Source organism: Colobus angolensis, unplaced genomic scaffold, assembly GCF_000951035.1.
Source record: "Colobus angolensis palliatus isolate OR3802 unplaced genomic scaffold, Cang.pa_1.0 Scaffold38, whole genome shotgun sequence".
NCBI lineage: Eukaryota > Metazoa > Chordata > Mammalia > Primates > Cercopithecidae > Colobus > Colobus angolensis.
This window is the reverse complement of record NW_012117154.1, coordinates 7664808-7677135: the sequence shown is the minus strand read 5'-3', so window position 1 is coordinate 7677135 and position 12328 is coordinate 7664808. Positions and strand designations below refer to the sequence as shown.

The window sequence follows — 12328 nt, the reverse complement described above, 5'->3', positions numbered from 1 at the left end:
CCAGGTGCAGTGGCTCACGCTTGTAATTCCAGCAGTTTGGGAGGCCGAGGCGGGCGGATCACTTGAGGCCAGGAGTTTGATATCAGCCTGGGCAATAAGGCAAAACCCCATCTCTACTAAAAATACAAAAATTTGCTGGACATGGTGGCGCGGACCTGTAATCCCAGCTACTCAGGAGGCTGAGGCAGGAGAATCGCTTAAACCTGGGAGGTGGAGGTTGCAGTGAGCCGAGGTCGCACTACTACACGCCAGCCCTTGGTGACAGAGCAAGACTCCGTCATAAAAAAAAAAAAAAAAAAAAGAGAGAGAGAGAGAGAGAAGAGTACAGCTCAGTAGTGTTAAACGCACTCACACTGTTGTGCAACCAATATCCCAAACTTTCTCATCTTCCCAAACGGAACCTCTGTCCTATTAAACACTCACTCCCATTCTCCCTCCGCCAGCCCCTGGCACCCCCCATTCCACCTTGTCTCTGAACCTGAGCACTAGAGGACCTCACAGAAGCAGACACAGTCTGTCCCTATGTGTCTTTGTGCCTTCTTTCACTCAGCATCATGTCCTCTAGCTCCATCCATGTTGCAGCGTGTGTCAGAATTTCCTTCCTTACTCATTTTAAATTCTGAACTTAGACTTACAGAAATATTGAGAAAAAAAAAAGGGTCTAGTTTCCATATAGCCCTCACTCAGCTTCCTGAACACTGCCATCTTACATGACTGTGGCACAACTGTCACAACCAGAAAATTAACCTAAGTATAATACTATCAACTAAATAGCCCCACTGGAATTTCAGTGGTTTTTCCACTGAGGTAGTTGTTTCTGCTCCAAGACCCCACCCTTGACCCCCAATTAGGCCGGAGTTGCTGCTTCCTTCAGCTCCTGCAGTCTGTCAGTTTCTCAGTCTGTCTTTCACTGCCGTGGCACCCTTGAAGAGTGCTACGTTGTCTAATGTCCCTCTACTTGGGTTCATTTGATATGTTCCGTGACTGCCGTGAGATGATCATTTTTTACAGAGAAAAGATGCTAAGTATTCCTCAGCACATCTTATCAAGGATTTCATGAGATGGACACAACTTCTCACAGGCGGAAGCAGCCTTATCATTTCCTTCAGGCGGTATGTACCTGGTTTCCCCACTGTGGAGTGGCTACTGCTCCCTCCGTAGCTGACAGACATCTTGGGGGGCCACCGTGACACTGTGCAAGCCCACCTCTTCTCAGGCCTTTGCCCACCACCCTGGATATCCATCAGTAATCCTGCCTCCAACAGTTCTTGCTGGGACATTGGCTTAAAAGTGATTTTCTGTTTTTCTTTCCTTCTGCGTTTAAGTGGAATTCTTCTGTATGGTAGAGTTGACCCTTCTCCTCCATTTATTTATTTAACCGATGATTTCTTTCTATCGACACAGACTCAAGGATGTTAATTTTATTCCATGGGTTAAACCCTGACTCTATCCTTATTTATTCTGTTGCTGAAACTCTTCCAGCTTTGACCCCTGGATGCTCCACAGGGCAGTGCGTGTCCTATTCATGCCCCATCTGCTTCCACGCACTTCCTGACTTTCTAGTCCTAAAGATATTCCAGGTTTTTTGTTTTTAAAAACTCTGCCAATGAGATTACCACGAGAGGTGCCTTACTTAGAAAGAAAGGAGGAAAGAGGGAGGACACAAGGGAGGGAGGGAGAGAAGGGAACTGTCTAGTTCTGTAATGAGTCAAGTACCTGAACCATGAAATATTCACAAAAGCTCCAGCCTGGCTCAGTCCTCTTCTCCCTCAAGGTTCTCATGTCATCCTCAAACTTGCCTAGGTTTTTGGTAAAAGACATAAGAAGCAATGTCCTGAGTTTGGTCAGGAAGGCATTCCAGGATTCCTGAGTTCGAGAAGAGTCCTTCAAGGGGTCGGAGAGCACAACACACCTGCAAAGACATGAACAGACTCTCTGGGAAAGACCCTCCACGCACAGCGCCACGGCTCAGCAGCTGCCATTGTCCTGAGCGGCACTTTCGTTCCGTCCTCCTCCCTCTTTTTTTTTTTGAGACAGAGTTTTGCTCTGTGGCCCAGGCTGGAGTACAGTGGCACAATCTTGGCTCACTGCAACGTCCACCTCCCGGACTCCAGTGATCCTCCCCAGGAGCTGGGATCACAGGCACACACCACCATGCCTGGCTAATTTATGTATTTTTTTGTAAAGATGAGGTCTTGCTATGTTGCCCAGGTTGGTCTTGAACTCCTGGGCTTAATCCTCCTGCCTCGGCCTCTCAAAGTGCTGGGATTATAGGCATGAGCCACCGCATCTGGCTTCTTCCTTCTTTAAACAGTCAAAAACATGAGGCAGGCGGTAAGAAACCAGGTTAGGAAAAGGCTTCATCATAAACTGGTCCTGAACATGAGCAGTAAGTTCTACAGAAATTCAAAGAAGAGTGTGCTATAGAATCAACCGGAAAGGGGGAAAGGGATTTACATGAGCCCTGAGCCAAAGACCCAGCTCTGAGTTCTCTGTAAAATAACGTGACCATGCCTCACTCAGTTCCCTGCCTCCTTCAAAATCCATTTTGGTTCCTTGGAACCAACAGGATAAATTTAGGTTTCTCAGCACGGCACACGAGTACCATGATGTCTCACTTTATTCCTCTGCTTCCCAGCTCAAGCCTGCTGACCTTCTCCCGCTCTCCTCTCTTCATGAGCACATTCCTTCCACCCAGGCGTGGCATCTTCACAAACCTCCCCCCATCACCATCCCAACTGCTTTGCCCACACTGCTGCTAAGCTGCGGGCCTCACAGGAAAACACTCCCCTTCTCTGTACCTCTATCCCTCCCACTAGCCTGTGAGCTCTTGAAGGGGAGGGTTAATAAACAATTTAACAAATAAAGGCTTAGAACATGGCTTAACATATAGGCCAGAAGAGTTTAATTACAAAGAGGCTGAACCCATGATGTAAAAAGGTCAAACACACAAAATTACACAAAGTTCCCAACAGATTTGGATGAGGCAATGTATTTGATAGGCTGGAAATGGTAAATTTCTTTAGCCTTGGTAATAGTAATTAATCTAGGAAGATAATGCATAAATCTGAACTCAGAAATAATTTTAACACATTGATTCTATGAGCTTCACCAGTTCTCCTTAGTAAATCTTTTACTTGAATTACCAAAAAATAGCAAAATGAACTGACTCCTAAGTTCCTTTTCTCCGTGCCCCAGCAGATCCTGTGGAGGCATGGCTCAATTCATGGAATTATACATCAGTGAAGCAGCATACACTCTACATGTTCCACCATGTGAACACCCACAACCAAGAAGAAAACTTAAAACTTGGTGGCTGGCTACAAATCCATTCAACCCACCCCCAGGCAGACTTTCCTCCCTCAAAGACAAAGGGGCCAGAGCCGCTCACTCCACAGGTCCCCAGAGGACTAACGTGTATTATCCACAGTAGGAGCCTGCTGCAACCTATGAGCTTGGTAGTTCATCCTTCAGGCGTTCTCAAAGATGAGAATGACCCACATTTATTCCCGACCTGACGCGAACTCTCCTGTGCACCTACAGGGGTGAATGGAACAGAAACTCAGCAAGTGCCAACCACCAAAACAGCAACTGTTTCCGGAGATCAGCCAGATACACCGTCGTGATGCGTCCTGTCTCTAGTAGATCCTGTTCTACATCACCACCCATTTTTTTTAAGTAAAAAAGAACTGTGCTTCAGAAGTTCACATCAAGCCTAAGTCGTTCACTCAGAAAAGGAGAGCCCAAAACAAACGAATGAAGTCAGGGATGGTGGGGCCAAGTTGGAGAGTGGCGCCATCCCACCAGGCACACAGACTGCAGGGGCTGGAGGCACATGTGGAACAAGGGGCTCCCGGCTGCAGCCTCAGCAAGTCACCATCACAAGTCAACCCTTGTCTCTACCAGCTTCGTACTTAGCAAAAGCCCGAAAAATGCGCAAAATCTGTTACCAAGCAACTTTCCTTTAGGGAAGGTATCCTGAAATAATTAAGGATGTTCACAACATTTGAGCTAGAAAAGTGTTCACAATATTGCTATTTATAACAATAAGCAAGCAATAACCCAAGCCCAGCAGCAGAATGTATAAATAATTTGTGGCACGTTAATACTACGGAATATTAACCACTCACTAACTCCGAGAGTCTGGAAATACATTTACTGTTTGTGGAAAATCTTTACCACATATTGAGTGAAAAAAGCAAGTATAAACAACACACATTATATTAACTTAAAATACACACACGTATTATGCATGCATAAAGAAAAAAAGTCTGAGAAAATACATACCAAAATGCTGAGTTAATATGCATTTTCTTTTTGCTCATTATCTTTTTCTAATAATTCTACAATGAGCATGTAGTGTGCCTAATCAAAATTAAACACCAGTCTAATGTTAAAAAAAACAGTAAGCCACTTAAGGCTCAAGTGTTACAGTATTTTCAAAGGACAGAAATTATACTGCATAATAAAACAATTGTCAAAAAAAAAAGTAAAAAAAAAAACAATTGTCAATACAGACTCTATTAAATTCAAATTTATGAAAATCTCACCAAACTCTTTACATTTAAAAAAATAGATTTGTTAAGAAGTGGCTTTGCAAATTAATAAAAACCAAACGGTAGAAAGTATATTTAAACCTACTGAAGATGAAATGTTGAAAATTTTAGTAAATTACATTTCATGTATAAAAAACAGTAATTAAAAAGTTAGTTTTAAATAGGCTCAGTAAAAACATATTATTGGAAATTAGATAATAAACACAGACTTAAAAGTAATCAACAGGTACTATGAGAAAATTATACAACTTGAACATTTCACAAGTTAAGACTAACAGACCTCATTAACACCAATGTGTTTACTTAATATAATCCCAAAAAAATATGATTTCTTTTGTGATACTAAGAAAAACCTCCCAGGACACTTGGTTTTGATTCCTCGCCCTGCCTCAGTGGTCTCCCCGTCAGCGCTGGCCCACACTCCCGTTAGGCTACAGAACACACTGCTCCTCCCGCCAGGCTTCATGGCTGTCTCCTCTCTTTTCAGAACAAAAAATGTCAGTACTTGAACCACATAGAGGGCACGGACATTTAATCATGTAGCATCTTCTTAAATGCTAAGCTGATTCCTTTTGGTTAACTAATTTATAAGTAATACACCTTACAAAGAAGTTTCCATAAGTCCAAATTGAATGAAACTTCTCTAAGATAAACCATAAGCTCAACTACCTAATTATTTAATTCAAACCATTAAAAAAGCAAGTCTGAACATTACTATGTATCCAGTATTGTGTGGAACATGAAAAAGGCACCCACCCATAGCTCCTCCCACTGAAGAACTACCACTGAGGCATGGAGAGTCACATGACAGAACAGTGCGGGGCCCCGTCTGCTTGGGGCTACAGGCTGCACCCGTACCACCTGCCCTTGCTCCTCCTCCCTTATCCCCCCCACCACGCATCCTTTATTTCTCAGCCCATACCCCCGCGCATCCTTTATTTCTCAGTCCAAACTCCCCGCGCATCCTTTATTTCTCAGCCCATACCACCTGCGCATCCTTTATTTCTCAGCCCATCTCTGCTTTCTCAGTGAGCCTCCGTTGGCCCCAGAGAAGGCCAGGTGCCCAGCTGTAGGCTCTCACAGTACTCTGGAGTCCTCCATCTGAACCCTCGCCACCATAAGTATGGTGACCACGGCTATAACGACCTGCTGGACCAGGGCAGGGTCCAGGTTCGCCGCTGAATCCCCAGGCCCTGGTGAGTTCCAGTGCTAAACTATGAGATAAAGACCATCAGCTACCGAGGAGTTAACATGCTGGCTGGCTCAGCTGGCAACGGCATCACTGAAGAGAAAGGGAGCGACCTACCCCAGGAGAGAGAGCAGGGCAAGGCGGAGAAAGCCCATAAAATCTATTAACTGCCAAAGTTTCAAGATTCCCTTTCACAGTTTCTGAAGGGGTTAGGTCAGCATTTTACAACTTGCGCTCTTAGGAACTTCTCAGTAGGTGTTAAGGTAAAGAAAAAAACACAGGTGCCATCATTTCCAAAAAAAAAAACCTTTAAGGACCCTTGTTCTAGAGAAGAACTGCAAGAGTTGCTGCTGTCACTCTTCAGAAAGGACCCACCAAGATGCCTCCCAGGACCATGGGTCCAAGACCTGCTCTCCTAGGCAGCACACTCGGGAGATGGCTGCTTAGAGTTCTTTGCCTGCCTGAACAGGAACACCACAAGGACAGGCACCAGGTCTCCTTGACAGCACCCCATGGACGCTCACTCGAGATTGCTGAGTAAATAGTTATTACTACCCAGGAAGCCAGCAATCCATATCATGTCAAGTATTAACCAAATGAGGTAAAATTAAAGATACACTTACCTGTCACTCTGTTTATTACAAAAATCATTTCTTATTTTGTCCACAATAGAGGTTCGGGGAAGGATGTTGGTTTTATTTTTTTTCTTGGCATCATTTTCAACTATCACTATTAACCAGTCCACAGAGCTATGAGCCTTCAGAACATTCTGCCACTTGGTGAGGTCATCTTTCACTGTAGCTTTATACACTTCAGTATCCTAAAAACAAACAAGTCACTGTGAAAGCAGGTTAACTAACGTCCTTTAGTTTATACAGCAAAATATGCCTCATAACAGCCTGCAATGGCCGCAATGTTTTGAAGCGTCGGGACAGGCTCGGGACTTAAATGGAATAAAAAGCCCAGTGGCCCAGCAAGCCTGCAGGCGTGCTCTGTCGGACTCAGTGCCACACACGGCCATGCACGATCCCCACTTCTCACAACCCCAAGGGATGTGAGTGTCTCAGTGATCCAGATGAAGAGACTGAGAGTCAGAGGGTGAGTGAGCTGCCCACAGCAATACTGTCTGTTAGGCAAGTTAGGGCTTTAAAACTCAGGTCCACTGTGGCCACCTGCTCTGGACCCAAGCATGACATGACGGCCATCCTGCTGTGGGCCGTGCTCTTGGTCTCCTGGCAAGAGTCATGGCACAGCCCAGACTGCCCACGGGAACCCCAGGCCAGCCTCCCACCAGCTTCTAACACAGCCTCTGAGCTCTGTACCCCGGGAACCACCACAACCGGAAGTCTGCGAAGGCCATGTCAGAGGCAAGCAGCTACAGCTGTGAGGTCCCAGACAGAAGGCGACCCGCAGCTTCCGCAATGTTGCTCTACTCCCCGACAGGTAGCAGGGAGCCGCGCCACCCCAGAAATCAATCCTGCTTCTCAAGCAGACGCCCAAGCATGAGCCTGCCAGAGAAAGGGCCCTCCCCACATATATGCCAAGGCCCTCAGCTTGGTTCTCTTCCATAAAGAACCAGGAAAACACTTGGCCTGGTATCACTTATCCTCGCCCTTCTATTCCACAAATCTCCTCAGAAGAGTCCAACTCCATTTAGATTTAGAAAATCTAGGCCGGGCGCGGTGGCTCAAGCCTGTAATCCCAGCACTTTGGGAGGCCGAGACGGGCGGATCACGAGGTCAGGAGATCGAGACCATCCTGGCTAATACGGTGAAACCCCGTCTCTACTAAAAAAAATACAAAAAACTAGCCAGGCGAGGTGGCGGGCGCCTGTAGTCCCAGCTACTTGGGAGGCTGAGGCAGGAGAATGGCGTAAACCCGGGGGGCGGAGCTTGCAGTGAGCTGAGATCGGGCCACTGCACTCCAGCCTGGGCGACAGAGCGAGACTCCGTCTCCAAAAAAAAAAAAGAAAAGAAAATGTAAAACCAAGATACTTAATTCATTTCCAAGTTAGGCACTGAAAGTATCTGCAAACAGTAACTCACAGCTACCATCTAAATCGCTACTTCCTCCTCTTTTGCTAGTTCCTCACTATCCTGCCCTAATTCCTCTGGACTTTCAAGTCACTCTTGAATAACACGCAGACAGAAGCCAATCAGAGTATCCACAAGTGAGTTAAATCTTAAATTCTGGCTGGGCACAGTGGCTCACACCTGTAATCCTAGCACTTTGGGAGGCCAAGATGGGCAGATTGCCTGAGCTCAGGAGTTCAAGACCAGCCTGGGCAACACGGTGAAACCCCGTCTCTACTAAAGATGGAAAGATTAGCAGGGCGTGGCAGTGTGCACCTGTAGTCCCAGCTACTCAGCAGGCTGAGGCAGAGGTTGTAGTGAGCTGAGATTGCACCACTGCACTGCAGCCTGGGCGACAGAGCGAGACTCCATCTCCAAAAAAAATGTTAAATCCTAAATTTTGTAATCAGCCTCTCTTTTGGTTTAATTAACTAAATAGAAAGTTCTAAAAGGCAGTACTTCTCATTTGTATCCTGATTTTAAAACCTGCTACGTCCTGATTTAAATTACAAATATTGTACAATCTGAAAAGATCTTTTACTTTGAAAACTGAGGTTAAAACCATCTGGTAAACTCAATTTTCTGCAAATAAATATCCAACAGTAACTTAATTATCTAGTGCACATTTTACACAGCACGGCAGCTCCTGGGACTTGGAGCACAGATTTTACAGCACTGGCGAACCGCTCCGCTGGAAGCCCCACAGCGCCATGCCTGGAGCAAAACCAAAGGCTAGGAGGGACCAGAGCCTGTGACTGGCAAGAAGAGACACACAGCACCCGGCTGCCCCCATCCACACGTCACAGGTGAGCCATCCACTCTCTGCCCCTTACAAGGCCACCAGGAGCCCTTTACCTGGACTCCTCCCCACCCCCACCCCAGAAGGAGTCCTGGCTCCAGGTTGTCCACACCGGGCAGGGGCTGCCACATCCCAAGGGGACACTAGAGCAGATCTGCTCAGTCAATTTGCAGGAACTCTCCAGAAGAAAGCTCACAGAGCATGAGGAAGGATAGAGGGAGTACAGAGAAGTTCCACATAATTCTGGGGCAAACGGGTTGGCAAGATCCAGCCTATCACTCATCCCAGCGAGCAAATAAAACGATGTGATAAAAACAACGATGTGACTCTGAAGAGGACCAGTGGAGCCAGTGAAGCTAAGGGTCTTTAAAGAAAACAAAGTCCAAGTATGGCCAAATAGTGAAACCCCGTCTCTCCTAAAAACACAAAAACAGCCATGCGTGGTGGCGGGCACCTATAGTCCCAGCTACGCGGGAGGCTGAGGCGGGATGCGTGGTGGCGGGCACCTATAGTCCCAGCTACGCGGGAGGCTGAGGCGGGAGAATTGTTTGAAACTGGGAGGTGGAGGTTGCAGTGAGCCCAGATCATGCCACTGCACTCCAGCCTGGGGAACAGGGCAAGACTCTATCTCAAAAAAAAAAAAAAAAGAAAGAAAGAAAACAAAGTCACTACAGGAAAACCCATGAGCAGTGGGGGGGACACATGCAAGACCCAAGAGCCAAGCCAGAGGGGAAGGCTCCAGCTCCACGACAGAGGCAGCAGCCAGGGACAGGGCATCACGGCCACGGGTGGCAAGCACAGCAGGCCGCCCCAGGTACCAGAGCTCAGCAGTGAGGAGGGTGTCCAGGTGGCAGAAGAGGGAAGTACAGAACAAGATGTGAGCCCCAAGTGAGATGATGAAGGATTCTGGGGCTGGCACAGTGGAATAAGGGTATAAGGGTACAGGGGCCAAGCAGGGCACAAAGGGCATCCCCCAGACAGGGATGCCCTCACAAGGGTATTGCAGATCAAGTGAGGTAAGGAGGAAGTCTGTGCCAGGCACAGTGCCAGGCAAGTGCAGGAACAGCCATCCACCTGCTGGGAGCAGAGCAGCAGTGACAGAAGGATGGTCATTCACAGAGGGATTACTCCCAACAGAAACAAAGAGGAGAACCAGCACCCAGCTCCTCCATGTGAAAAACGGAGCTACAAACACAGACAGGAGGAAACCGGGATCACCCTTGCAGTGCCAGACTCGAATGGGCTCACGAGTATACATGTATGTATGTACATACACAAGCAGCTACCCACGAAATACAAATGTAAACGTGTGCACGTACACGTGTGGGTGTACACACATGTGTTCTCTAGCCATGCTGAGAGCTCACCGGCAAAGCTCTCCCCTAGCTCCAGGTCCTGACTTCTAAATACAATTTCCCACTGGAAGGAGCCAGGGCTGAGCCCTGAGATGAAGCAAAAGGAGGAGATGAGCCCAGAGAGTACTCAAAGAATCAGTACATTCTCAGTACATCAGTACAGAAGCCAAGTTCAGAACAACCTGCACATCAATGATATTCATTATTAATACTATGATAGTAATAGATTACACTCCATCAAAAACCAGAAATCAATGAGTGAACTGCTTCTAGCCAAGATGAAGTGACAGGGACTGGATTTACACCACCACCTGAACCAATCAAAAAAAAAAACAGGCCGGGCATGGTGGCTCACACCTGTAATCCCAGCACTTTGGGAGGCTGAGGCAAGCAGATCAGTTGAGGTCAGGAGTTCGAGACCAGCTTGGCCAACATGGTGAAACCCTGTCTCTACTAAAAATGCATAAATTAGCTGGGCGTGGTAGTGTGCACCTGTAATCCCAGCTACTTGGGAGGCTGAGGCAAGAGAATTGCTTGAACCCAGGAGGTGGAGGCTGCAGTGAGCTGAGATCTCACTACTGCACTCCAGCCTCGGTGACAGAGCAAGACTCTGTCTCAAAAAACAAAAACAAAAACCACCAAAAACCAAGAAACATAAATCAATTGTTTTCAAGACCATGGACCCCAAGGAACAAAGGACAATGATTTCTCCCCTCAACCCTTAGAGATGGGAAACAAGCCCAGCAAGCCCCCAGGGTGCCGACCAGAGGGTGGGGAGGGCAGGGGTTACAGAGGGGAAGCTGGCAGACTCCCTAAGCTGAGGACACAGAGCCAAGGCCAGGGAGATCGAGACAGCTAGACTTCCTAGGGCTGTGTTGGGAGAGGAGAGGGACACAACGAGTCCTGCAGACCAGCACAGGGCCCTCGAGTATTCCACAGGGAACAGATGAGTAAGTGCGTGCAGGAACCACCCATCGCCGGAACAGAACCCGCAGACACGATCAGAGGCACCCATGCTTGGCAGTCACACAGGGCAGGGAACAGGGCTGTCCCCACAGGCCAGTCTCGAAAACCAGAGGAACTCAAGACTGTCTTGCCTCGGCTGTGAGGAATAATTTGTCCTGGACTGATCACTGCTCCAGACCTATCAAATCATAAAGCTATACTCAAAAGAAAAAATCAACCAATAGAAGTAGCCCCAGTAATGACATAGAAAGCAATTAAAAGAGTTACAGTAACTACTGTCATTTAGTTATTTCATATGTTGAAGAAGGTAGTGGACTGAAGTGAAGCAGACACATGGAAGATACTTAATTAAGTAAAAGACCCATATGGAACTTTTAGAGATGAAAACCTCAACATCTAAAATGAAAAATATACTAAGTGGAATGACAGCCGATTAGACACTGCAGAAGAAAAGGTTAACATGAAGACAGAGCAGCAGCAATTACCCAAGTGAAATGCCAAGAAAAAGGGCTACAAAAAATACCAACGGATTATCAGGGAGTTATGGAACTTCAGGTAGCATTTATACACATATATATATATACACACATACATACATACATACATACATACACACATACACAGAATCCCCAGAAGACGGAGCAACAGAAAAACAATCTGAGGAAACAATGACGAAAAATGTTCTACATCAGGCCACGTGCGGTGGCTCATGCCTGTAATCACAGCACTTTGAGATCACTTAAGGCCAGGAGTTTGAGACCAGCCTGGCCAACACAGCAAAACCCTATTTTTACTAAAAATACAAAAATTAGCCAGGTACGGTGGCTCACACCTATACTTTGAGCTACATGGGAGGATGAGGCACAAGAACCGCTTGAACCCAGGAGGCAGAGGTTGTGGTGAGACAAGATGGAGTCACTGCACTCCAGCCTGGGTGACAGAGTAACACCCTGTCTCAAAAAAAAAAAAAAAAAGAAAAATGTTCTAAATTAGATCAAAACTGTAAACCCCAGGCAGTTTGAATCACGGTGCGACAAGGGAGTAGGTGGTGGGATCTTGCCGTGGGTCTGATCAGTCCTTTCTCTGTCTTGCTTGCTTGAGCTTCAGCAGAATTCGAATTGGCTGGCAGTAAGGCGGGGAAGGACTCTGGAAAGGCCAAGGCAAAGGCGGTTTCCCGCTCGCAGAGCCGGCTTGCAGCTCCCAGTGGGCCGCATTCATCGCCACCTGAAATCTAGGCTGGCCAGTCACGGACGTGCGGGCACGGCTGCCGTTGTGTACAACACAGCCATGCTGGAGTACCTCGCCGCAGAGGGGCTTCAACTGGCAGGAAATGCATCAAAAGACTTAAAGGTGGCTGGGCGCGGTGGCTCACGCCTGTAATCCCAGCACTT

At 47.1% G+C, this 12328-nt stretch overlaps 1 protein-coding gene across 1 annotated transcript in view; it reads right to left on the bottom strand.

The window, feature by feature from the left end:
- The window catches only part of TRAPPC10 (trafficking protein particle complex 10), a 77307-nt gene that overhangs the window by 50078 nt on the left and 14901 nt on the right, over positions 1-12328 (bottom strand). The window contains exons 3-4 of the mRNA XM_011954128.1: positions 6369-6565; positions 1717-1912 (exon numbers count right to left, since the gene is read on the bottom strand). Coding sequence (XP_011809518.1) covers positions 1717-1912; positions 6369-6565 — 393 coding nt within the window. The remainder of the gene's footprint in view (positions 1-1716; positions 1913-6368; positions 6566-12328) is intronic.